The sequence below is a fragment of the Mobula hypostoma genome, chromosome 2 (assembly GCF_963921235.1).
Source record: "Mobula hypostoma chromosome 2, sMobHyp1.1, whole genome shotgun sequence".
Lineage (NCBI taxonomy): Eukaryota > Metazoa > Chordata > Chondrichthyes > Myliobatiformes > Myliobatidae > Mobula > Mobula hypostoma.
Window position 1 is genome coordinate 121,693,274 of NC_086098.1, and position 27,925 is coordinate 121,721,198.

The 27,925-nt window shown below is 46.3% G+C and overlaps 1 protein-coding gene across 1 annotated transcript; it reads left to right on the forward strand.

The window, feature by feature from the left end:
* Positions 1–597: 597 nt before the first annotated feature.
* On the forward strand, positions 598–27,925 carry LOC134359361 (protein FAM177B). The gene is made up of 5 exons (XM_063072497.1): positions 598–672; positions 16,358–16,507; positions 19,832–19,898; positions 22,264–22,361; positions 26,722–27,925. The coding sequence occupies exons 1-5, from the start codon at positions 646–648 to the stop codon at positions 26,905–26,907; spliced, it is 528 nt and encodes a 175-aa protein (XP_062928567.1). The 5' UTR covers positions 598–645; the 3' UTR covers positions 26,908–27,925.

Genomic DNA, 27,925 nt, shown 5'->3' on the forward strand with positions numbered 1-27,925 from the left:
GCCCCCACTCCAGCAGCAGCATGCAGCCCACGGACTCCTGTAGACGACTACCCTAATACTGTACGTGTGTCAGGGTGATCACCCATCTGCACTAGTAGCCCAGCATTCCTACACAACACCAACACTTGGTGGTCTCGACCAATGCCCATCGTTCCTGCTCAGCTGGAGGGGAAAGAGGCAGGGGTTCCTCGCTAATGATGTTCGATTAGATTCCTCGATGACGGGAATTAAAATCTGCATAAAGCGGAAGATGAATGGGTAAAATAGTTTAATGCAAGAACACATTGAGCTAACCAGACAGAGAGGCAGTCTAGTTAGCAGGTATGGTCAGCCTATTGACCCCAGTCCTGACACGTTCTACCCCCACATTTTCTCTCAGTCTCACTGTCCCCCTGCCGGTTGTTTCTCCCCTTCTCTGTCCTCATTGTGCGCTGTCGGAGGGTCTCGCCTCTCGGGGCCCTAACAGCCTGTCACCGATTCCGGGCTCCGCCCTTCTCAGGATCCTGAGGTCCGGAGCCTCACCCTGAAGGGGAGGGTGCGGTGCCGGAACAAAAGTCCTGTTGGAACCCGCAGGTCCTACCTCCTACGTGCTTCCCGCATTGCTGCCGCCTTCTCGGAGTTCCTCGCCGAAGGAAGGGGCAGAAAATGGAGCTTGGAGATAGAGGACGAGAGGTGGGAGACTATCTCTGGGGACGGGAGGGATTATTTAATTTTCCGCAATCAGACGTTAGCTCTCGCCATGGCCTGTCCCGGACCCTTTGTCAATGGGACGTCCCGCACCTCAATGTGAGCTCGCTAACCGAAGAGCGGTGTAGATTGGCGTCTACCGCGTGGTACTCCAGTGTCCTGGCTGAGAGCGGATGCTTCAGCCCTCTGCTCTGAGGTCCAGAGGTGAGGAGCAATCCTGCCTGTCTTCCTCCTCCACACTGTCCCACTGTCCGTGATCCTACTCTGGTCGGGATCCAGTCCCTGCGCCTCTTCCCCAACTCCTCTCTGACGTTCTACTGACTTAAATGATGCTAAAAAGGCATGGGGACAGGTACGTGAATAGGAAAAGTTAAAGGGCATTTGGGTCAAACGCAGACTAGCTGGGATAGACACCCGCATCAGCATAGACCAGTTGGGCCGAAGGGATTTTCCGTACTGTATGCCTATGACTTCTCAGCATATAGGGCCGGAGTACTCCTCGTGCAACGTTCTCTGTGGCTGACTTCCCAGAGGAATCCTTTTCCCAACCCGTACTCAGAGCCGAATTACTTGTTAGATTAGAAATACCGTGAGCTTCAACTTTCTCCAACAGTCGCATTTTGAGCCTATCAGAATGCTCGGATAAAAATGCTGGAAGCCCACAGCAGGCTGGGCAGAATCTACGGAGCAGATATTTCCCTCCTGAGAAATGGGGGAACTTGGACACGAAACCAGAGATTTCAGAGAGCAAAAGGTAGGGCGGTAGACTGTGTGACACTGGAGGTGGTGGAGGGAGGGTGCTGAAGGATTATTTGGAAGAAGCACACAGTCGATATGAGGAGGGGAATGGCATTGAGAAGATTACCGGAGAAGAAAGGAAAATGCAACTGGAATGACTCAATTCAAAATCCCTTTGGAAGTCCATATAAACTACACCAATTGACCAGTAATCTGTTGCTTACACCACCACTAATTTCTCCAAGTCTGCCCTTAATTATAGATTCTTGTTGATGGTGCTGGTTTTAAAATTTCCTAGTTTCTATCTCACTTTTTCCAAAATTTCCAATTCCTGAACCAAAAGAACTTAGGAAGCTTGGTCAGGGCACTGGAGTATAAAACTGTCCAATCCAGGGGGGGTTCAAGGGCATTGGTTTTTTGTATTTCTCTGTTCATTGCCTTCGGTAAGTCCCAGTCCTTAGTTCACCTTTAACTCTCTCAGCAGGAGTGACACAAACTAGATATTGAATTTGTTCGTCAATTTCACACATAGTAATGAGTCAGAGGTTGAAGCATCAAATAACACACAAACAACATTCACAAAATAGATTTTGTTTTGTACAGATATATGTACCCTGTCCTCTAATTGCAGCCCTATCCTATTGAATAGAACAGCCAGATTGTTCTCAAAAACACAAGGTAATAGGCGCAGGAGTTAGGCCACTTAGCTCCTCAAGCCTTTCCCACTATTCAATATGATCCTGGCTGGCCCAAGGTCTCAACTCCTCTGCTGCAGTCTCTGATGTCTATTTTTAATGCTTCTGCACCAGTTTCCTCTATCTTTAAATCCTTGATCTTTCAAATATTTATCTTTCATATATCTCTACCTTAAATATATCCAATTATCTGGCCTTCACCACCCTTGAGATTCATTACCCTTTCAGTGGGGGAAAATCTACATTTTAAAGCCTAAGTTTTAAATGACCAGTGCTTTATTTTGTAGTTTTATCCCCTTGTTCATGACTCTTCCATTAATGAGAGTCATCTCAACATCAACCCTTCAAACACCCTTAGGATTTTCCAACTTTAAATAAGATCACCCCTCATTCTTCTAAACTCCAATGAATACAGACCCAAACAATCCAGCCTTTCTTGAAGGGCTACAGAAATTGGTGGATACAGCCAAGTCCTTCACAGGCAAAGCCCTCACTATGATTGGGTATATTTACATGGAGTGCCACTGCAAGAAAGCAGCATCCATCATCAAAGACCCCCACCATCTAGGCCATGCCCTCTTCTCACCACCAATAATAAATATACATTGAACCCTCCAATCATGTAAATCTTCTTTCGACTACCTCCATTGCTGTTATTATCCTTTATCAGGTAAGGGGAGCAGAACTGTGCGCAGTGTTGAAGTTTGGTTTGGGTTGGCATAGTGTAATATTTGAGTAATATTGGAAATATATAGTTTGATTATTGTTGGATACTGTTGGATATAGTTTAACTGTTTTGGATACTGTTGTGGGGAAAGAACTCCCAGGGGAATGCCATGGAGACCAGATTACTGGCACTGAGCATGGGTCTGTAGTGCAGAAGGGAAAGAGGGAGAAGAGGGGAGCAGTAGCGATAGGTGATTCAATAGTCAGAGGAACGGACGGGAGATCCTGTGGGCGTGAACGGGACACCCGGATGGTATGTTGCCTCCCAGGTGCCAGAATCAGGGACACAGCATCTTGGAGGGGAGCGGGAGCAGCTAGATGTCTTGGTACATTTTGGTACAAATGACATAGAAAGGAAAAGCAAAGTCCTGAAGACAGAATTTAGAGAGCTAGGTAGAAAGCTGAGGAGCAAGACCTCCAGGGTAGTAATTTTGGATTGCTACCTGTGCTACCAGTGAGGGTAGAAACAAAATGATTTGGCAGATAAATGCGTGGCTGAGAAGCTGGTGCAGGGAGCAGGGCTTCAGGTTCTTGGATCATTGGGATCTCTTCTGGGATAGGTATTACCTGTACAAAAGGGATGGTTTGCACCTGAACCTGAAGGAGACCAATATTCTCACAGATAGGTTTGATAGAGCTGTTGGGGAGGGTTTAAATTAATTTTGCAGGGGGATGGGAAGTGAAGTGAAGGGACCCAGGATATGACAGATGGTTAAAAAAAAGTACAGTGTGCATTCAGACTGTCAGGGAGGGCAGGCAGATGACAGGACAAAATTGCAGCCAGTAGGGTGAGTATTAGTGCATTACAGATGCAGAGTCAAAAAGGATAGCAAATACAGTACTCAAAAGTGTTATATCTCAATGCACAGAGTGTGAAATAAGGTAGATGATCTTGTTGCACTTTTACAGATTGTCGGGTATGATGTTGTGGCCATCACTGAATCGTGGCCGATGGATGGTTACAGTCGGGAGCTGAATGTCCAAGGTTACACATTGTATCAAAGGGATAGGAAGATAGGCAGAGGGGTTGCCATGGCTCTGCTGGTAAAGAATGGCATCAAATCATTAGAAAAATGTGACATAGGATCAGAAGATGTTGAATCCTTGAGGGTTTAGTTGAATTGACTTTATTACTTACATCCTTCATATACAGGAGTAAAAACTTTACGTTACATCTCCATCTAAATGTACAATGTGCAATTTATAGTAATTTGTAATAAATAGTATTATTACAAATAATAATACAACAGGACAGTCAATATAACATAGAAATACAATTGTATCAGCATGAATTAATTGGTCTGATGGCCTGGTGGAAGAAACTGTCCTGGAGCCTGTTGGTCCTGGCTTTTATGCTGTGGTACCGTTTCCCGGATGGTAGCAGCTGGAACAGTTGTGGTTGGGGTGATTCGCGTCCCTAATAATCATTTTGGCCCTTTTTAAGCACCTGTCTTTGTAAGTGTCCTGAATAGTGGGAAATTCACATCTACAGATGTGCTGGGCTGTCCACACCACTCTCTGCAGAGTCCTGCGATTGAGGGAAGTACAGTTCCCATACCAGACAGTGATGCAGCCAGTCAGGATGCTCTCAATTGTGCCCCTGTAGAAATTTCTTAGGATTTGGGGCCCCATACCAAATTTCCTCAACCGTCTGAGGTGAAAGAGGGCGCTGTTGTGCTTTTTTCACCACACAGCCAGTACATACAGACCACATGAGATGTTTATGCCGAGGAACTTAAAGCTGTTCACCCTCTCAACCCCAGATTCATTGACGTCAATAGGGGTTAATCTGTCTCCATTCCTCCTGTAGTGCACAACCAGCTCCTTTTTTTGCGACATTGAGGGAGAGGTTGTTTTCTAGACACCACTGTGTCAGGGTGATGACTTCTTCTCTGCAGGCTGCCTCATTATTATTTGAGATTAGGCCAATCAGTGTAGTGTCATCAGCAAGTTTAATTAGCAGATTGGAGCTGTGGGTGGCGACACAGTCATGGGTATACAGAGAGTAAACTGTACACAGCCCTGAGGGGCACCTGTGTTGAGGGTTAGAGGGGCAGAGGTGAGGGAGCCCACTCTTACCACCTGCCGGCAATCTGACAGGAAGTCCAAGATTGAGAAAATGCAAGGGTAAAAGGACCCTGATGGCAGTTATATACAGGTTTCCAAACAGTAGCTAGGATGTGGGCTACAGAATACAACAGGAAATAGAAAAGGTGTGTCAAAAGGGCAATGTTATGATAGTCTTGGGAGATCTTAATATGCAGGTAGATTGGGAAAACCAGGGTGGTAATGGATCTCAAGAGAATGAATTTGTTGAATGCCTATGAGTTGGTTTTTTAGAGCAGCTTGTTGTTGGGGATCAGCCATACTGGATTGGGTGTTATGTAATGAACCAGAGGCAATTAGGGAGCTTAGTTGGCCAAAGTAATTTGGAAGGAAATGCTGGCAGGGATGACAGCAGAGCAGCAATGGCTTGAGTTTCTGGGATAAATGAGGAAAATATATTCCAAAAACGAAGAAATACTCAAGTGGCAAAATAGTACAATCATGGCTGACAAGGGAAGTCACTAATGTAAAAGCAAAAGAGAGGACATACAACAAAGCAAAAATTAGCGAGATGATAGAGGATTGGGAAGCTTTTAAAACCCTACAGAGAACAACTAGAAGAGTCATTTGGAGGGAAAAGATGAAATATGAAAACAAGCTAGCAGACAATATCAAGGTGGATAGAAAAAAGCTTTTTCAAGTATCTAAAAAGTAAAAGAGAGATGAAAATAGAAAGAGGACCACTAGAAAATGAGGCTGGAGAAATAATAATGGGGGACAAGGAGATGGCAGATGAACTAAATGAGTATTTTGCATTAGTCTCTACTGTGGGAGACTATAGCAGTGTGCCAGATGTTGAAGGGTGTGTGGGAAGAGAAGTGAGTGCAGTTACTATCACAAGGGAGCAGGTGCTCAAAAAACTGAAAGACCTAAAGGTGCATAAGTCCCCCAGACAAGATGATCTGTACCCAAGGGTTCTGAAAGAGGTAGCAGTAGAGATTGTGGAGTCATTAGTAATGATCTTTCAAAAATCATTGGACTCTGGCATGGTGCCAGAGGACTGGAAAATTGCAGATGTCACTCCACTCTGTAAGAAAGGGGGAAGGCAGCAGAAAGGAAATTATAGACCAGTTAGCCCGACCTCAGTGGTTGGGAAGATGCTGAACTCAACTGCTAAGAATAAGGTTATGGTATACTTGGTGACACAGGACAAGATAGGACAAAGTCAGCATGGTTTCCTTAAGGGAAAATCTTGTCTGACAAACCTGTTGGAATTCTTTGAGGACATTATATGTAGGATAGATAAATGGAATGTAGTAGATGTTGTATATTTGGACTTTCAGAAGGACTTTGACAAGGTGCCATACATGAAGCTGCTTACCAAGTTAAGAGCACATGGTGCTACAGGAAAGTTACTGGCATAGTTAGAGAATTGGCTGACTGGCAGGAGGCAGCGAGTAGGAATAAAAGGATCTTTTTCTGGTTGGCAGCCAGTGACTCATGGTGTTCCACAGGTGTCAGTGTTGGGACTGCTTCTTTTTATATTGTATATCAATGATTTAGATGATGGAATAGATGGCTTTGTTGCCACGTTTGCAGACGATACAAAGATTCGTGAAGGGGCAGGTAGTGTTGCGGAAACAGGTAAGCTGCAGAAGGAATTGGCCAGATTAGGAGAACGGACAAAAAATTGGCAAATGAAATACAATATTGGAAAATGCATGGTCATGCACTTTGGTAGGAGAAATAAATGTGCAGACTATTTTCTAAATGGGAGACAATCCAAAAATCTGAGATGCAGAGGGACTTGGGAGTCCACGTGCAGAACTCCCTGAGGGTTAACTTGCAGGTTGAGTTGGTGATGAGGAAGGCAAATGCAATGTTAGCATTCAATTCGAGAGGTCCAGAATGTAAGAGCAGAGATTTGATGCTGAGGCTTTTTATAAGGCACTGGTGAGGCCTCACCTTGAGTATTGTGAACAGTTTTGCTCTCTTTATCTAAGAAAAGATGTGCTGGCATTGGGGAGGGTTCAGAGGAGGTTCACAAGGATGTTTCCGGGAATGAAAGTGTTATCATACGAGGAAAGTTTGATAGCTCTGGGTCTGTACTCACTGGAATTCAGAAGGATGAAGTGGGGTGAGGGATCTCATTGAAACCTTTCATATGTTGAGAGGCCTAGAAACTGTGAGTATCCGGTGATAATAAAAAAAAAGTTACATGGGAAAGACACATGCATTCCATTGCACAATAGATAACTGGATGATGTATACTGAATGAATTGAGCAGTATTTTGAAACAAATGAAAAGTGAGTGGCAATGTTAATGAGTGAAATAGGTGGAAAAGCATGCACTTTGTTTAGAAGTTTAACTGCTTCAACCAAAACAGCCAAAATGAGCTTTGCTGATATTGTGAATGTAATGCAGGAACACTTAGAATCAAAATCATTGTTGATTGCAGAAAGCTTTATGTTTCATAAGTGGATTCAAACAAAGGGGAATCCATTCAGGTTACATGGCTAAATTGAACAAATTGTCTGAGCTTTGCAGTTCAGTGATGGGCTTAATGATGCACTGAGAGATTGTTTAGTTTGTGGAACCTTACAAGAAAATATTCAAAGATGGCTCCTAACTGAAACACAACTCACATTTAAAAGAGCAGTTGAAATCACTGTTTCAATGGAAACAGCAGCCAGAGACACATTGAGTTGCAGTCACTAATGAAAGTGAGAAAGAACAAAATTGCAATGTCTAAACAGAAACCTGCCTGATTGAACACATGTTGTTACCATTGTGGCAGAGGCTTACTTACAGCTGACCAATGCAGGCTTAAAGGTGAAATTTTCGGAAAATGCAACACACGTACAAACAGCATGTCAGGCAGACAAAAATAAATGAACTGCACAGGAAGAGAAAAAGATAAAAAGTCAAGTTGCAGTTTCTAAAAGAGCTCTATTCTGCATGCTGTTGATGAAAAATCTAAATGATGAGAGTTACACAGGACTGCATAGCCTTAAGATTTACAATGTGAAAACTAACAATAGACAAGCCATATGGCTTACACCAGAAGAGAACAGCAAATTAATTACAATGGAATTGGACACTGGCTCGGCTGTTTCAGTCATTACACAAAATGAGCTTGAATGGCATTTCAAAGATAGTGAACTGAAGCCTGCAGATATCCAACTGAGAAGGTATACTGGAGAAAAGATTACTCCTGTGAGAATGACGTTTGTGACAGTGAAATACGACAACCAACAAACCATATTGGACTTGTATTTGGTAAAAACAAGATGCTCAGTATTTTGAGGCTGTGATTGGCTGAAACAAATGCAACTTGATTGGAGATCTATCCACAATTTGCATACCATATCCCATGCAATAGAGTCAACTGAAATCAAATTAAGAAATATACTGAATGATGCCACAGCAGTGTTCAAGGCTGGCATTGGAAAGCTCAAATATATCAAGGGTAAAATTGTGTTAAATAAAAATGCCATACCCAATCTTTCCAAAGCCGGTCCGGTTCCTTATACCATCTGTGATAAAGTAGCCAGTGAGCTAGATTGCATGGAGGCTGAAAGAATTCTTTCCAAGGTTAAATGAGGCCCATAGGCAACACCAGTGGTCTCAGTAGCCAAGAAGGATGGGTCTGATAGGATCTGTGGTGATATTAAGGTCACCATCAACCCAGTACTGAAAGTAGATCAATACCCTCTGCTCAGGATAGAGAATATCTTTGCAAACCTTTCTGGAGGAAAGCACGTCAGCGAAGAGAACTTAGCTGAGGCCTACATACAGATGGAGATGGAAGAAGAGTGCGATGTGTTTCTCAACATAAACACTCACAAAGGGCTTTATCACTATAATAGCCTTAGTTTGAAGTGTCATCTGCACCTGCACTTTGGCAGAAAGCTATAGGCCAGGTGTTGCAAGGCTGCCCAGGCACTCAATGTTACCTGGATAACATCATTGCTACCAATGAAGATGACTAGGAACACTCAAACATCTCAAGATTGTGTCCAAAAGAGCAGCAGATTAAGGGCTCAGAGCACGATGCAGTAAGTGTGAATGCTTTAAACCAAACATCGCTTACTGTGGTCACACTATTAATGCACAAAGGTTACACAAATATGCTGAGAAAATTCGGGCAGTGGTGGGTGACCCAAGGCTAAAGCATATGTCTCAGTTCCAATCCTTTTTAGGATATGTCCATTATTACAACAGGTACTACCAAATCTGGCTACTGTGCTCCACCCCTTGAACTCATTACTACAGATCGGGAAGAAATGGCAATGAACAAAGCAGTGTGAGGTGGCTTTCCAAAAGGCAAAGGAAATGGTGACGTCAGACACTGTACTGATCCACGTGGTCCAGTGAAGTTTGCCTGTGATACCTCACCTTATGGTATAGGGGCAGTTATTTTACATGTTATGAGTGATGGAAGTGAACACCCCATAGCCTTTCCCTTACCACTGCAGAGAAGAATTACTCACAGATTGACAGGAAGGCCTTGGGTCTAGTTTGGCGTGTAAAACATTTCAACTAATACCTGTATGGGAGAGAGTTTACCCTCATTACTGATCATCAATCACTAGTGCCCATTTTCAATCCACATCAGGGTGTTCCACAAATAGCACAATTGCAGAGATTGGATCTGTTTCTTGGAGGACACAATTACACATTCTCTCTAAGACAAATTGAAAATCTTCCTATTATGGTAGAGATGAATCAAGGGAAAACCAGAAAAGACCCCATGCTGTCTCATGTCTACATTGCCACCTAAAATGGCTGGAATGTGCAGGAGGAATTCCATTTCTCCCATTTTTACCAGTGCCAATATGAACTTGCCCTTGAAGGAGGCTGCCTTGTGTGGGGATTGAGAGTTGTTGTACCATCAAAGCTGAGGGCTAATGTGTTCGAGGAGCTACATGCCCGTTATCTAGACGTAGTCAAAATGAAAGCGTTGGCTTGATACTTTGCCTTATGGTATGAGATAGATCAGTAGATCGAGCAGATTGCCATGCACTGTTCAGGATGCCAACACATTCTGAAGATGCTGAGAACAGCAACTCTCCATCCCTGGGAATGGCCTACAGTGTCCTGGCAGAGGATTCATTTCATTTCATGGGCACAAATCTCTTGGTAGTAATGGATGCAGCTATGGATTGGCCAAAAGTGTTCCCAATAACCTCCAATACAGCCTCACACACTGTTGAGAATCCTCTTCTGATTGACAATGGACCACAGTTTGTTGTGGAACAGTTACAGTCATTCCTGAAAATGAATGGAATAAGACATACCACATCTGCGCCATACGGCCCAGCTACAAATAGCTTGATGGAAAGGGTTGTCCAGGGTCGAAAGACCACACTATGAGCAATGTCAGCAGAACACACTGTACTGACACTGAACCAGAAGCTCACCAATTTCCTCCTTGTGTATCACAATGCACACGCTCCACGGCCAACAGCTCACCAGCCACACTGTTCCTGGATTGTCCCTTGCGCTCACGTTTGGATCTCCTCAAACCCAGTCTCAGAAGGAGTCTGCAGGGCAAACAGCTGAGACAAATTGAAGGCTCCTCGAACAAGGAGGTTCAAAGTTTCACACCTGGACAAACAGTCCTGGCGAGGCACTATAGAGGTGATCAAAAGTGGGTACTCGGAAAGATTAAGGACAGAACTGGACCGCTGTCCCATACAATGGAGACTGCATCCGATATGGTCTGGAGATCACACATTGATCAGTTGTGGAGAGCAGAGTCAATTGTTAGAAAAGGAAGGTGTCCAGAACTCTCAGAACTACTTCCTGCAGACCCAGAGTCAACTCTTACAAACACCATGGTAGAGGCCCCAGAACATAAGATTGTTTCACAGCCACAAGTCTCGTCTGACAAGCAGAGTGACCCCCCCCCCCACCACCCCAGTCAGGAAAGACTTTGTCCCACAGAGTAAGAAATCCTCCTCAGCAATTATATCTTTAGGCCTGAATGGGACAATTTAAAACTTACTATGCTGTGGATGTCTAGATAGTAGTTCTATTTATGTATACTGTGTATATAAGACCATAAGACAAAGGAGCAGAAGTAGGCCATTCGGCCCATCGAGTCTGCTCCGCCATTTTATCGTGAGCTGATCCATTTTATCCTATTTAGTCCCACTGCCCTGCCTTCTCACCATAACCTTTGATGCCCTGGCTACTCAGATACCTATCAATCTCTGCCTTAAATACACCCAATGACTTGGCCTCCACTGCTGCCCGTGGCAACAAATTCCATAGATTCACCACCCTCTGACTAAAAAAATTTCTTCGCATTTCTGTTCTGAAAGGGCGCCCTTCAATCCTGAAGTCATGCCCTCTCGTACTAGACTCCCCCATCATGGGAAACAACTTTGCCACATCCACTCTGTCCATGCCTATAGTTGAGATGTATTCTATATTGAGTTGAGGTTTATAGCTAAGCAGGGAGGAGTGGTTAAAATTTCTGTAACATTTGAGTAATATTACAAATATATTGTTTGATTAAGCATTCTTTCTTTGTTTACATAATTCATTGTGGGTTACAGATAAGAAGTATGTGAATGGCAAACGTCATCACATCACCACATCGTATGTGAGCACCTCACTCAAAGAAAGATCTAGATAGGCAAGTTATCCCAGGCTCCTGTGTTTTTTAAATTTTTGATTAATTTTTTTGGAGTTACAGAACATAACAGTTGGGAATGACATGGTTAACACCTTACTGTCATCGGCTTCTGACCTGTTCCTGTAGCTACATGACAGACCAGCAAGCAACAACTTAAAATAACAACAAAGAATGTTGGCAGGTCAGACAGCATCCGTGGAGAGAGAATAGAGTCATCATTTTAGGTTGAATACCCTCAGCATTGTAGACCACAGTTTACTTCACTCTCCACGGATGCTGTCTGATGAACTAAGTTCCTAGTATAGAACATCTTCTGATTCAATTAAAGAACATTGATTTCACTGCTCTTTGGTTCAAGTGCAGCATATTAGGCAATAGAGTCACGCAGCACAGAAAAGGCCATATGGCCCACCATCTCTTTACTGACTTTCAAATACCCATCCCATTTATTAGCACTTGGCCCTTCACCTTTTATTTCTTAATAAATCATGTGTTTGTTCAAGTACTTTTTAAATGAGTCTCTGCCTGCACCACCCCGTCAGGCAATTCTGCCAGATCCTAAACACACTCTGATTGAAAGGGAATAAAATTTTGTCTCCTTATTTTAAGTCAATGTTCTCTGGTCACTTACACCTGCTACGGGGTCAGGGTTTCCTACTCTTTCTGTGCCTCTAGTAAATTTGCGCACCTCTATCAAGACCCACTTCAGCTCTCCTGTTTCAGTAAAACCCAATCTCTCCAGTCTCTCCCCATAACTGAAACGCTGTATCCCAGGCAACAAACTGATGAATCTGCACCCTCTCAAGTGCAGTCATGTCTTTCCTATAGAGTGGTGACCAGAACTGTACCCCAGATATGGTTTTATATAATTGAACCCCAACCTTCCTGCTGTTAAAATTCTATACCCTGGCTTCCTTTCTTTAGATTTTAGTGAATGTTCTAATGACAGGTAATCAGACTCTATACAGATGCTGCCTAATTTGAGCGTTTCCACTTTTGTTTTGGATTACTGGCATCTGCAGACTTTTGCTCTCTGTAAAGATCACTTTTTTGACAACAGTCAAGCTCCTGTCTTATCAGGCATCATCTTCCAAGGTTTTGGCTCACATGTCAAGCTACTAAATCATGGTTCAGTAAGATCATGGATTAGCCTTACTTCAACTCCACATTCCTGGCTGATCCCTATATCCCTCAATTCCCTTGATCCAATAATTTGTGACCTTATCCTTGGATACTGAAATGCCTGAGTAAAATTTCCAGATTCACCAACCTTGAAGTTAAGACGTTTCTTCTCATCTCAGATCTAATCCTGAAACCATGTATCCTAGTTCTAGATTTGTCCAGTCTAAGTAAAAGAAAACCTCTTGACCAACCAACAACTTTAAATAGTTCAAAGAAATCTATCCCTCTAAGCTCTAGTCAGCAGCCGTTCTTACCCAGGATGGCTAACTCATACCAGAGATCTGCCCAGCAAACCTCTGCTCTGAAGCCCACAAGCCCAGTATAATGCTTTTTGTTGGGTACAGGGATCCGAACGGCTGATAGTACGGATTTACTGAAGTCATGCACAGTTGACCCAGATTTCCTTTGTTTTACACTCAGACCCTCCGATGATAATATAAACACAAGGGAATGCAGATGCTGGAATCTCGACCAACAAACAATCTGCTGGGGGGGATTCAGTGGGTCGAGCAGAATCTGTGGGGGGAAAGGGGTTGCTGATGTATCGGGCTGAAATTCTGCATTAGGGTTGAAAACCTAATGAGAATTCCAACCCAAAAGATAAACAATTCATTCCCCCCATCCCCATAGATGCTGCCTGACCTGCTGAGTATCTCCGTGTGTTGCCCATTATGAAAATGATTGTTACCAGTCACGTGCCTTCACTTGCTGTACCTGTACTTTCTGTGTGTAAGCAGGCAGCTCTCTTCTGTACTATCGTGAAACCCTCTTAAGTTATGTGGAGATCACATTTCTCTGCCTGAACCTGTTGATCAGGTTTCACTGTTATTCTCCCCTTTCCCATTTGCTTATCACCCTTCTTCACTTAGATCCACCGATCACTCCCAGCTCTTTATGTAACCCTTCCCCTCACCTCTTTATACTGGCTACCTCCCCTCTATCACTCAGCCCAGATGAAGTGACCTGACCCGAAACATAAACTGTCCATTTCCCTCCACAGGTGCCACCTGAGTTCAGTGTATTGTTCCACATTCTCTCTTGCATCTATTTTTGTTCCTCGTTTACTTACAGGACATTACTCTTCTAGAATTCATTCCACATCCTTGTTTACCTACTACGCCAAACTGAGCAGCTTGCCAGGCTATAGTAATCGGACACTTCACTGTGAGTCTAGAGTCATATGTAGGCAGATACAAAGGACTGGAGATCTCCAGCATTCAAGGGGCAGATCTTCCCAAGTCCACCTCAGCAGGACAATCACACAACATCAGGAGCTCACCATATCTCCTTCTCTGTGTCCCTAGTGCATTCTTCCAATGAGAGGCTACCCCAGCTGATAAGGATGGGACCTTCCAACCAGAGTTTGTCCTGGGGATTAGGATTCTTCCTACCGGACTTCCAGGGCATCAAAGGTTATGGTGAGAAGGCGGGGGAGTGGGACTAAATGGGAGAATGGATCAGCTCATAATAAAATGGCGGAGTAGACTCGATGGGCCGAATGGCCGACTTCTGCTTCTTTGTCTTATGATCTTATGGTCTTTATCCCAGTTGATCAGGGATCTTCCAGTAAATTTGTCCAAGCTGCTGCAAACTGGCTGATTTTTTTTTAAAAGGTATTTTAGCCCTTTATGGTCCCTGCCACCTCCATTGTGGAGTAAGCCAGCTCCTTAAGGTTAAAGGTCTCGTGTGGTCAGGCACTAAATTAGGCATGTTGCATGTCTCCCTGAACTCCTCTCATGATCCTCTGTTTTTGAGGACATCTCACCCACCCTCAGCTGAGGTGAGAGACCCAGTGTGGGCATCGCTGCTGGGGATGTATTACACTGCTATTGACACTCCCACCACACTCAACACTCTGCCTAGCCTCTCTGAACCAGCAGGATTTCAGGAGGGAGGATTACCTCACCTGCATCCTAACCCTAACATTATGTATGCATGTCACATAGTGGCCAGCTGCGGTTTGGGTTGAACTACAAGCACCCTCTCAAACAAGGACTTTCAGCACAGAACGAGTCTCTATGGGAAGAAATTTTCCCTCACATGCCCCTTGAATCCTTTCTCTAACACTCCACAAATAGAGGCCACTTCCCACAGTTTATCCTTGATCCCACCCACCTCCATTAAATACCTCACTTTTTCTCCACCCTAGGGGGAACAGGCCTCCTTCTTAAGTTCAACCCCCATCCCAGTAACTCCAGAACTGAACAACCCATCTAGACTAACAACAGAACTCAAATCTCCCACTCCAGTAACCCCAGAACTGAACTTTCATCCCCAGTAATCTCAGACTGAATCTCACCCCTGCACCATTCCAGTAAAACCGTTCCAGCTTCTCTGCAGCTGTCACACCCTCTGAACATGAGGTGACCTGAAGAGGATGCCCTTCTCCGTTAGAGGTCAGTGGTATTTTGTACCGGCTCACTTCTCCACAGGCTGATGAACTGCTGAGGCCGGATCACTGGGCGTGTTTTATGGGAGGTGGATACATCTGTGAAAGGAATTGAGGCCCATGTGGAACTGCCAGAGCCGAAGCCTGGGGCAGAATCAGCCAAGGTTAGTGGGGCGGCAGTGTTCTGTTGCATTCCTGTACGATGGAACATCCCTGACTCTCCAGTTTGAATCCAGGATTCTGGTGCTTTACCCCACAACAGAGGGTTATGTACATGGACCCACAGCTTCCCTCGGTCCTCCTTCCCACACATTCTCTCTTCGTCATCCTTCCACAGGCAGAAAACACAAAAGCTTGAAAACACCAGGCCCAAGGACTGATTCTTTCCCACAGTTATAAGACTCTTTAATGGACCTCTTGCATGTTGAAGATGAACTTTTGATTTCTAAATCTGCTCTGTCTCTGTATTGCCTGTCCGTGCTGCACTTTCCCTGTAACTGTAACGCTATATTCTGCATCCCATTACTGCTTTTCTTTATGCATTACCTCAATCTGCTTATATTTTGAAAGGATTTGTATGAATGGCACACAAAACTAAGCTTTCCATTCTATCTCAGTACATATGACAATAATAAACCATGAACTTTATTCCTTCCCCTGTTCCTCCTCCCCATAGTGCTCTTCCACCTTTTCCTCCTCTCCTTCCCTGCAGTCTTTCCTGGTGAGAGATTTAGAGAGCATCTGATGGGCAGCCCTTTCAACCAAAGGGTCGTTGGATTCTAGGATACATGAATTGCCTAAGGGGACTCTGGAGATGGAGACTGTTAGAATTCTGAAATACCTTGTTAGGTACTTGAAACACCAGGAAATGCATAGTGATGGGTGAAATGCTGGCAAATGGGGTCAGCTTTGGTTGGTACAATGGCTGGCACAGACAGAATGGGGTAAGAGTCTGTTCCTGTGCTGATTCAGGTTGGCATTTCCTGTTCACTGATGCAGATGGTAACCTCAGGAGTAATTGTCAGCAGGCCGTCAGTAAAGCAGCAGGAGCGTTTCTGAGAGTGGGATTCTGCCCAGAAGCTGCCTGCTCTGCCCTGCCCTGATGTTGATCCTGTGCATTGAGAGAGCCGGGGTTCTGCCTCAGGCACAGACACACTGTACCCCAAACCCCTACCAATACCCACATTTCACCCTTAGAGAATGGTGGCTGTGTACAGGAACAAACTATCCAATCCTTGATTTGTCAGGCAGAGGGAGACCTTTCCCATGAGGTGGAGGCAGGCAACAGGAAGCCGGGAAGAGTCATTCACTTTGCCAGCGGAGAGATGATGGTTGAGAGCAGCAGTGAGGAGGAGCTGGAAGAGGAGCAGGAGCAGCTGGTGCAGCGAATTGACCCGGTGAGTGCCCAGGGCGTCGGGCGTTACTGCTCAGCGAATTGACCCTGTGAGTGCCCAGGGCGTCGGGCATTACTGCTCAGCGAATTGACCCGGTGAGTGCCCAGGGCGTCGGGCGTTACTGCTCAGCGAATTGACCCGGTGAGTGCCCAGGGTGTCGGGCGTTACTGCTCAGCGAATTGACCCGGTGAGTGCCCAGGGCGTCGGGCGTTACTGCTCAGCGAATTGACCCTGTGAGTGCCCAGGGCGTCGGGCGTTACTGCTCAGCGAATTGACCCGGTGAGTGCCCAGGGCGTCGGGCGTTACTGCTCAGCGAATTGACCCGGTGAGTGCTCAGGGCGTCGGGCGTTACTGCTCAGCGAATTGACCCGGTGAGTGCCCAGGGCGTCGGGCGTTACTGCTCAGCGAATTGACCCGGTGAGTGCCCAGGGCGTCGGGCGTTACTGCTCAGCGAATTGACCCGGTGAGTGCCCAGGGCGTCGGGCGTTACTGCTCAGCGAATTGACCCGGTGAGTGCCCAGGGCGTCGGGCGTTACTGCTCAGCGAATTGACCCGGTGAGTGCCCAGGGCGTCGGGCGTTACTGCTCAGCGAATTGACCCGGTGAGTGCCCAGGGCGTCGGGCGTTACTGCTCAGCGAATTGACCCGGTGAGTGCCCAGGGCGTCGGGCGTTACTGCTCAGCGAATTGACCCTGTGAGTGCCCAGGGCGTCGGGCGTTACTGCTCAGCGAATTGACCCGGTGAGTGCCCAGGGCGTCGGGCGTTACTGCTCAGCGAATTGACCCGGTGAGTGCCCAGGGCGTCGGGCGTTACTGCTCAGCGAATTGACCCGGTGAGTGCCCAGGGCGTCGGGCGTTACTGCTCAGCGAATTGACCCGGTGAGTGCCCAGGGCGTCGGGCGTTACTGCTCAGCGAATTGACCCGGTGAGTGCCCAGGGCGTCGGGCGTTACTGCTCAGCGAATTGACCCGGTGAGTGCCCAGGGCGTCGGGCGTTACTGCTCAGCGAATTGACCCGGTGAGTGCCCAGGGCGTCGGGCGTTACTGCTCAGCGAATTGACCCGGTGAGTGCCCAGGGCGTCGGGCGTTACTGCTCAGCGAATTGACCCTGTGAGTGCCCAGGGCGTCGGGCGTTACTGCTCAGCGAATTGACCCGGTGAGTGCCCAGGGCGTCGGGCGTTACTGCTCAGCGAATTGACCCGGTGAGTGCCCAGGGCGTCGGGCGTTACTGCTCAGCGAATTGACCCTGTGAGTGCCCAGGGCGTCGGGCGTTACTGCTCAGCGAATTGACCCGGTGAGTGCCCAGGGCGTCGGGCGTTACTGCTCAGCGAATTGACCCGGTGAGTGCCCAGGGCGTCGGGCGTTACTGCTCAGCGAATTGACCCGGTGAGTGCCCAGGGCGTCGGGCGTTACTGCTCAGCGAATTGACCCGGTGAGTGCCCAGGGCGTCGGGCGTTACTGCTCAGCGAATTGACCCGGTGAGTGCCCAGGGCGTCGGGCGTTACTGCTCAGCGAATTGACCCGGTGAGTGCCCAGGGCGTCGGGCGTTACTGCTCAGCGAATTGACCCGGTGAGTGCCCAGGGCGTCGGGCGTTACTGCTCAGCGAATTGACCCGGTGAGTGCCCAGGGCGTCGGGCGTTACTGCTCAGCGAATTGACCATCAGTCCAACCTTCCCACTCAGCGCGTTGTGTCTCCCTAGGTCTCACTGGTTCCCAGCACATCCCTGACCCTCCTTCCACATTCCCACACCCTCTCCATGAATCGCAACCACTCCCCACTCACCCACTAGCTCCCGACATATGCAACACCCTCTCTGCACGCCCCACCATCTCCCCACGTACCCCACCGTCTCCCCACACAACACAGCAGCTCCCGGCACATTCCACTTCACTCTCCCCACATCTGACTGACTTCCTAGAAAACCTGTATGGTATGGGGGAGAGGGCTGGGTGCATGGGGAAGAGTGGGATGGGTGTGTTTGGGAGAGAGATGGGTGTGTGGGTGAGTGGGTTGAGTGTGTGTGGGGGAGGGATGGGTGTGTGGGGAGAGGGATGGGTGTGTGGGTGAGTGGGTTGGGTGTGTGTGGGAGAGGGATGGGTGTGTGGGGAGAGGGATGGGTGTGTGGGGAGAGAGTTGGATGTGTGGGGAGAGGGATGGGTGTGTGGGGAGAGAGTTGGATGTGTGGGGAGAGGGATGGGTGTGGGGAGAGAGTGGGTGTGTGGGGAGAGGGATGGGTGTGTAGAGGAGAAGGATGGGTGTGTGGGGAGAGAGTGGATGTGTGGGGAGAGAGTCGGGTGTGTGGGGAGAGGGATGGGTGTGGGGAGAGAGTTGGGTGTGTGGGGAGACAGATGGGTTTGTGGGGAGAGGGATGGGTGTGTGGGGAGAGAGTGGATGTGTGGGGAGAGGGATGGGTGTGGGGAGAGAGTTGGATGTGTGGGGAGAGGGATGGGTGTGGGGAGAGAGTGGGTGTGTGGGGAGAGGGATGGGTGTGTAGAGGAGAAGGATGGGTGTGTGGGGAGAGAGTGGATGTGTGGGGAGAGAGTCGGGTGTGTGGGGAGAGGGATGGGTGTGGGGAGAGAGTTGGGTGTGTGGGGAGACAGATGGGTTTGTGGGGAGAGAGTTGGGTGTGTGGGGAGAGAGTGGATGTGTGGGAAGAGAGTTGGGTGTGTGGGGAGAGGGATGGGTGTGTGGGGAGAGAGTTGGGTGTGTGGGGAGACAGATGGGTTTGTGGGGAGAGAGTTGAGTGTGTGGGGAGAGAGTGGATGTGTGGGGAGAGGGATGGGTGTGGGGAGAGAGTTGGATGTGTGGGGAGAGGGATGGGTGTGGGGAGAGAGTGGGTGTGTGGGGAGAGGGATGGGTGTGTAGAGGAGAAGGATGGGTGTGTGGGGAGAGAGTGGATGTGTGGGGAGAGAGTCGGGTGTGTGGGGAGAGGGATGGGTGTGGGGAGAGAGTTGGGTGTGTGGGGAGACAGATGGGTTTGTGGGGAGAGAGTTGGGTGTGTGGGGAGAGAGTGGATGTGTGGGAAGAGAGTTGGGTGTGTGGGGAGAGGGATGGGTGTGTGGGGAGAGAGTTGGATGTGTGGGGAGAGGGATGGGTGTGGGAAGAGAGTGGATGTGTGGGGAGAGAGATTCAGCTCATTCTGTAACTCACTTGTAGTAAGAGAACTCTGACAAAGCAGAGTGTAATGTGGTTATTCTGATAAACATTTTGGACTGGGAGATTGCAGAGGTCGGGTTGGGGAGCTACACTGAGATTATGCAGGCTTGTTGGAGGGATTGATCTGTTGAAGAATTTGACGTGTAATATTTTCTGCTCTAATGGTCTACAGTCTACACTGCCCTGGAGGCACTTCCTGTGGTTCTGGATGGTACACTTTGCCAGAAGATCCTTATTCAGTGAGTATTGCACTGTGGTAAGGAGCTGGTCTGAGACTGCAGAACACGACACAGACTGTACAACATCACACAGCCCACAGAACACCAACAACAAATACACAAAGGACGTTAATCTGATGGTAACTGTTCCTTTAACTGCCACATTAGGTCATCCTGTCAGAAACTGACCCATCGCCGCTCTCCATTTCACCGCTACCTAAAATAATTTTTCTCTCTCTCGCTGTTCTGATAAAGGGCCCTGGCTCTGAAAGGTTAATTGTTTCAGCTTCCACAGGTACTGCCTGACTTGCTGACATTTTCCAGCATTTTCTGTTTTTACAGTCTAACATATCTGGCAGCTTGATGAGACAGTAGCAATGGAGTTTTCTCCAGAATAATTGTTCTCTAGTATTAACTGAAAATTGAAAATGCTGGAAATATTCAGCATTTGTGAAGAGAGAGACAGAATTGACCTCAAAGTTCAGAGACCTCCATCATTGTCAGTTTTCTTGCAACAGGCCCTGTCTCTGCTTCCATGTTGCCAGAGAAAGTGTAATCAGTATAAGTGTACAGGTTTCCCCGCCATCCGAAGGTACAGCGTTCCTATGTAACGGTTTGTAAGCCCAAAATGTCATGAAGCGAAGAAGCAATTACCATTTATTTATATGGGAAAATTTCGTGAGCGTTCACAGACCCAAAAATAACCTACCAAATCATGCCATATAACACATAAAACCTAAAATAACAGTAACATATAGTAAAAGCAGGAATGATATGATAAATACACAGCCTATATAAAGTAGAAATACTTCTCTACAACGATTGCCTGCACAGATCTCCGTAGCGAAAATCTCACGCAAGCGCTGTTGGCATAAACGTGCTCTCCGGTAACCTTTAAACTATGAAGCTGCCAAATCCACCAAATAACACGTAAAAATACACAGCCTATATAAAGTAGAAATAATGTATGTACAGTGTAGTATCACTTACCGGAATTGGGAAAACAGCGCCGAGCACACTGATGATGGTGTGTTAGGCTGAGTCATCGCAGGCTGGATGGTGCAGTGGCCCCCACCCTCCGGGCCGCCGACCCGATACATTGCCGCGAAAAACGCAGCGGTAGCCGGGAGGCACACAGCACATCGTTAAGAAAAAAGCCGAAATAAACATGCTAATTAATTAGGTGCTACCCGGCATGTAAATGTCGGTGCAGGTCAGAGGTGATTGCCGATTGCATCACCTCAGATCTGGGCCGACAATTATGTGCTAGGCGGCACCTAATTAATTAGCATGTTTATTTCGGCTTTTTTCTTAAAGATGTGCTGTGTGCCTCCCAGCTACCGCTGCGTTCTTCACAAATCGGTACAGTATCTGTCCGGGGCCCGGGGGTTGGGGTGGTGGGACACGGGGGTGTCATCTCATCGTCAATCAGGGCAGGCAGCTCATCTTCTCCTATGACTGCCCGCCTCGATGTCGAAGGTCGAGGTTCGTCGTCTGCTGTGGCTGATGTGGAAGGCTTGCTTGACTGCTGAGCCTCGCGCATTTTTCTATCATACAGTTGTTTGTAAGCACTCAAACCATCCTGCAAATATCCCCTAAACCTACGTACCCTTTCAAAATTAAAGTCGTACTTTATCATTGCAGCGAAAATCTCATGCAGTTGTTTCACTTTCTGCATTTGGTTTCGATTGTTATCCTTTCCTCTTCCAATTGCATCAGCTGTTCATCCATCAGTTCTTGGTCATGGGATGCCAAAACCTCTTCAACATCATCTTCGTCAACTTCCACAAGCCAAACTCACTTTGTCCTTGCTTCGTTCACCACGATCGAAACGCTTAATTATATCTAGTTTTATGTTAAGTGTGACACCCTTACTCTTTCAGGCTTTTCCGACACCTTAGAACTCATCTTGCTAACGTCTGCTCAATGCAACGTGTTTAAGCAATGCTGTTCCGAATCCGGGGCAGAGCGGCTGCTTGGGGAGCGCTTTGCCTTTTATCGCGCGCTGCCTTTCTTCGTAACAGTGAAAACACCTTCTGAAAGCGAAAACATGGTACTAACGTAGGTCTTTCGTAACAGTGAGGTATTGTAAAGCGAACATTCAAACAGCGGGGGACACCTGTATACCATGCACTTCAGCCACTATAACATGATCTTTGCGGGAGCCTGATCCTTGCAAACTGTGTCTACTCCCCCCACACAGTGCACTGAATACTACTTAGCGTGGAAGACCACTGAAATCACACAGCGTTAAAGCAAACCATGAGCTAATTCTGCAGAGATCAGGAATTGAATTCAGGATTTTCATTACCTGTGTCTTACTTTAGCTTACAGTGAGGAGGTGTTGACACAATAATGTGACATTTTGTTGCTTCTTTTCTCCTAGCCTGTGACTTTCTTGGAGAGAAACTGGCTGACTTCTTTGGACTGACGACAGCCAAGTACCAGTATGCTGTGGATGAATTCCTCAGTGTTCAAGACCAGGTCTACACATTTGAACTCTATAAAATATATGTTGCATTGTATATTATGTAGACGAGGTGCAATTATCAGGTTATCCATGGAACGCAGCAGATATTTGTGTATATGGACCATCAGGTTATCCAACAACTATTTCATACCAATATACACATCATAATAATTTCCTATGGGTGATCAACAGGCCACTTGATATGATAATTATATACATTGTATATATATTATATAGTAGATCATTTAAGAATAACAAAGTCAGTCAGCACAGAAAGAGGCCCTTTGGCCCATCATATTGCTGTTGACCCTCAAGTATGTATCTATACTAATTCCTCTTGGTCCATGGTCTACTACACAATGGGAGTTCAAGTGTCCATTCAGATCCTTTTCAAATGTTGTGAGAATCTCTGCCTCCACCATCCTTTAGGCAATACATTTCAGATTCCAAACATCTTCTGGTGGAAGAAGTTCATCAGTAAATCCACTCTTAACTATTTCTAACCTAATCCTATACTTACGCCTTCTGCTGTAAAACACTGCTGCTATGTGGAAATGTTTGCTGCTGTCTATTCTACCTGTGCCACTCACCATTTTATATAATTACATCAGGTTCTCCCCTTTGCCCTCCAGAACCCTATATCCTCTGCTCCAAGCAATATATATTCACATACTTAGCAATCAGTATACAATGATATCTGATATACAATCAATAGCTATTAACTAATAATGATAGTAGTTTTAATTTAGTTACTAATTAGTTATTATTTTTCAGGGTACTATTAGATGAGTTTGCACATAAATTATTAACAGATTTTAAATAAATTACAGTACTATTTATGTATTGTGGACCTGGGCATTGTTGACTAGGCCAGCATTTTTACCCAACCCTAGTTGCCCCTTTGAGAAATGGCTTCTTAAGACATTTCAGAGGGCACTTAAGAGTCGACTATATCAGGTAGATCTGAGGTCACACGTAGACCTGACCAAGTAAAGAGGAAGGAATGATCAGAGTTGGTCACGCAGCAGAGAGACAGCCCCTTTAGCTCGGCTGCTTCATGCCAAACAGCATGCTCATCTAAGCTCGTTCCACTTGCCCGTGTTTGGCCTAAATCTCTCTAAACATTCTGATTCATGTACTTGTCCAAGTAACTTTTAAATGCTGTTAATGTTCCTATCTCAACTACTTCCCCTGGCAGCTCAATCCATATGCTAACCACTTGACTCTTTGGGTTACCCCACAGGTTACTATTAAATCTTTCCCCTTTCACTTTAAACCTAAGCACTCTAGTTCTTGAATTCCCAGCCATCGGCAGACATTGTACATTCACTCCATTTGTGCAACATCATCAACTTTAAGATGGTTTTGTGATAATTAGTATTATGATTAGTTATTGCTCCAAGTTCTAGATTGAATTTAAATTTCACAGCTGGTGGTGGGATTTGAACTGAGGCTGTTTATGGCAATACACATCAAAGTTGCTGGTGAATGCAGCAGGCCAGGCAGCATCTCTAGGAAGAGGTACAGTCTACGTTTTGGGCCGAGACCCTTCGTCAGGACTAACTGAAAGAAGAGCTAGTAAGAGATTTGAAAGTGGGAGGGGGAAGAGGGAGATCCAAAATGATAGGAGAAGACAGGAGGGGGAGGGATGGAGCCAAGAGCTGGACAGGTGATTGGCAAAGGGGATACGAGAGGATCATGGGACAGGAGACCCAGGGAGAAAGAAAAGGGGGAGGGGGGAAAACCCAGAGGATGGGCAAGGGGTATAGAGAGAGGGACAGAGGGAGAAAAAGGAGAGAGAGAAAAAGAATGTGTGTATATAAATAAATAACAGATGGGGTACGAGGGGGAGGTGGGGCATTAGCGGAAGTTTGAGAAGTCAATGTTCATGCCATCAGGTTGGAGGCTGCCCAGACAGAATATAAGGTGTTGTTCCTCCAACCTGAGTGTGGCTTCATCTTTACAGTAGAGGAGGCCGTGGATAGACATATCAGAATGGGAATGGGACGTGGAATTAAAATGTGTGGCCGCTGGGAGATCCTGCTTTCTCTGGCGGACAGAGTGTAGGTGTTCAACGAACTGATCTCCCAGTCTGCGTCGGGTCTTGCCAATATATAGACGGCCACATCGGGAGCACCGGACGCAGTATATCACCCCAGCCAACTCACAGGTGAAGTGTTGCCTCACCTGGAAGTACTGTCTGGGGCCCTGAATGGTGGTAAGGGAGGAAGTTTAAGGGCATATGTCGCACTTGTTCCGCTTACAAGGATAAGTGCCAGGAGGGAGATTGGTGGGGAGGGATCGGGGGGACGAATGGACAAGGGAGCCGCGTAGGGAGCGATCCCTGCGGAAAGCGGGGTGGGAAGGGAAAGATGTGCTTAGTGGTGGGATCCCATTGGAGGTGGCGGAAGTTATGGAGAATAATATGTTGGACCTAGAGGCTGGTGGGGTGGTAAGTGAGGACAAGGGGAACCCTATTCCTAGTGGGGTGGTGGGAGGATGGAGTGAGAGCAGATGTGCGTGAAATGGGGGAGATGCGTTTGAGAGCAGAGTTGATGGTGGAGGAAAGGAAGCCCCTTACATTCTTTTTCTCTCTCTCCTTTTTCTCCCTCTGTCCCTCTCACTATATACCCCTTGCCCATCCTCTGGGTTTTCTCCCCCTCCCCCTTTTCTTTCTCCCTGGGCCTCCTGTCCCATGATCCTCTCATATCCCCTTTGCCAATCACCTGTCCAGCTCTTGGCTCCATCCCTCCCCCTCCTGTCTTCTCCTATCATTTTGGATCTCCCCCTCCCCCTCCCACTTTCAAATCTCTTACTAGCTTTTCTTTCAGTTAGTCCTGACGAAGGGTCTCGGCCCGAAACGTCAACTGTACCTCTTCCTAGAGATGCTGCCTGGCCTGCTGCGTTCACCAGCAACTTCGATGTGTGTTGCTTGAATTTCCAGCATCTGCAGATTTTCTTGTGTTTGGGCTCTTTATGGCCTCTAGATTATTAATTCAGAATTCAACCACTGTGCCACCTACATCCAAACTAATAATAATAAGATAAATATAATAAACATTGATAAAATAACCAATTGGTAATTTGGTTTAAAATGACACCAGCATTGTTATTTTAAAAGTAATCAAAAGGCTTTTGATAAACTTTTCATGCTGATACCTGGCAGTTTAATGACAGTTTAACATGATGCATCAATACAATGAATTACTTTTGAAGAACAATGACTATTTTGTCGACAAAGGCAAGAACTAGCACAGATATACGTTGTCCTCAGTCAGCAGTGATGGGTAAATAGAAACCGCAAGACCGAGGGAACTCTGGCAGGGAGGTTGGAGAAGAGCCAGGTACAGGAACAAAGGAGGAGAGGGAAGGAGGACATATAAGTACATTACTGGGATTGGGGGGTTTGAGCTACAAGGAAAAGCTAGATGGGCTGAGACTTCTTCCCTGGAGTGTAGGAGGCTGAGGGGTGATCTCTCAGAAATTTAAAATCATGAGGTACATTTACAAGATGGATTGTTACAGTCTTTTTCTCTGGGTAGGGGAGTCTACAACAAGCAAGCATGATTTAATGTTAGCAGGGGAAGATTTAGAAGGGATCTGAGCGGCAACATTTTCTGTGGCTTGTATTTGTAATGAGTTGCGAAAGGAAGCTGTTGAGGTGTGTACAATTATGACAGACACTTGGACAGGTACATGGATAGTAAAGGCCCAGAGAGACTTCAGCCAAATGCAAACAAATGGGACTAGCTCAGAGAGAGATTTTACTCAGCCAAAGCCTGTCTCTGTGTTGCATAACTTTGTGAGTCTAACTAGAAACAAACACAGGCCATTCAGTCCCTTGAATGTGTTCCACCCTTCAATAAGGTCATGGCTGATCTTTCATGTGAGCAAGAGACACACGCAAAATGCTGGAGGAACTCGGCAGGCCAGGTAGCATCTATGGAAAAGAGTAAACGGTTGATGTTTCGGCCTGAGATGTTGACTGTACTCTTTTCCACAGATGCTGCCTGACCTGCTGAGTTCCTCCAGCGCTTTGTGTGTGTTGCTGGGATTTCCAGCATCTGTCAGGTTTTCCCTTGTTCATGATTGTTTCACATGAGCAACATTTTTTTCTTAATATCCAAACCACTATCAATCTTTGACTTAAATGTACTTTGTGACTGAGTCTCCACAGTCTTTCTGGAAAGATTCACCAACCTGGATGAAGATATCCTCCCCATCTCCGTCCTGAACCACTGGCCCTTTAACTTGGGAATGGTATTCCTGGTTTTGGACTCCCTTGTTAGGGTAGGTCTGGAAGGAGAGCAGAGGCATGGAAAAGGGTTGAAAACGCTTCTCCCTACCCCCAAAGTAACTGTTCTCTACTTCCAGAAAGAAGATGAAGATGGAGAAGAGATCACAGAAATGGAGGAGGTGGAATTTTATGAGAGGAAGCATCTCCCCCTCCAGACATCTGAATATGGGACTTTACATACAGCAGAGTGCCCAGGAATCAATAGCAGAGCTGAATGCAAGCACCAAGTAACATACAGCAACGAAGTACTGGAAGACAACTAACCTCATCTCGATCTAAAACTCCTCATGTATAATTTCCTCCCTTGTCAATAGTTGCAGCTCTTGAAAAGAGATTGACATGAGTGCATAAACTGGGACAGAAAGTATCTCCTGTTTGCGCCTCCTCTCCCATAGGGGATGCTCTCACAAGTTATGTATGCACCCGTCACTGCCAACCAGCCTGGAACAGAGTCATGTGGCAGCATAGTGGTCAAGTCCCAGTTATCAACACAAAATATGGACTCTGCTTCTCTCTTGGCAGATGCTGCCTGATCTACTGACTGTTTCCAGCACTATTTTGTTATTGGAATTCTAGCACCTGGAATTGGCAGAATTTAAATCTTGTCATGACAACTGAGTCATTAAGGATCATTCAAAGTGACCATCAAACATGTTCTCTGGAGAAAGAGATTAGTTGTCCTTATCTGGTCTGGGCTACAGAGTTTAAGATTCAAGTTTATTTTATCATGCGTACTTTGAAACACAGTGAAATGCATTGTTTCTGTTAACAACCAGTACACCCAAGGATATGCAATTCCAGAGTATTAACTCTTAATAACCTTGAGTTCAGGGGCAATGAAGGATGAACAATAAATGCTGGTAGTGCCATTGTGTTCACATTCCCTGAGTAAGTAGATGAGAAACGTTCCAAGGGTGTTTTTTGTGCCTAAAAAAAATGCAAGTGCGGAAAATCTGAAAAAAAAAAGTGCTGGAAACACTCCAAAGATCAGATGGCATCAGTGGAGAGAGAGACAATGACAATGTTTCACTTCGAAGACCCTTACTCAGAACTTTGTGCTTCAGATTAGCTGCTGATAAACTGTAAGAAACATCAAGATGAAGCTCTATTCTGCCCTTGTTTATTGTTTCAAAGCTCAAAATTCAAAGTAAATTTGAAGAAGAGGTGAAAGTAGACATTGGACCGCTGGAAAACATTGCTGGGGAGGTAGTAACAGGGGACAAGGAAATGGTGGACTGTGTGAATAAATATTTTGCATCAGGGTTCACTGTGGAAGACACT

Excerpts from the sequence above, each read along its gene's own strand:
- LOC134359361 (XM_063072497.1), top strand. The coding sequence starts at position 646 with ATGGAGCTTGGAGATAGAGGACGAGAG. Across the intron at positions 16,508-19,831 it reads TGGTGCAGCGAATTGACCCG|TCTACACTGCCCTGGAGGCA; the intron begins GTGAGTGCCCAG and ends AATGGTCTACAG. Across the intron at positions 19,899-22,263 it reads TGCCAGAAGATCCTTATTCA|CCTGTGACTTTCTTGGAGAG; the intron begins GTGAGTATTGCA and ends CTTTTCTCCTAG.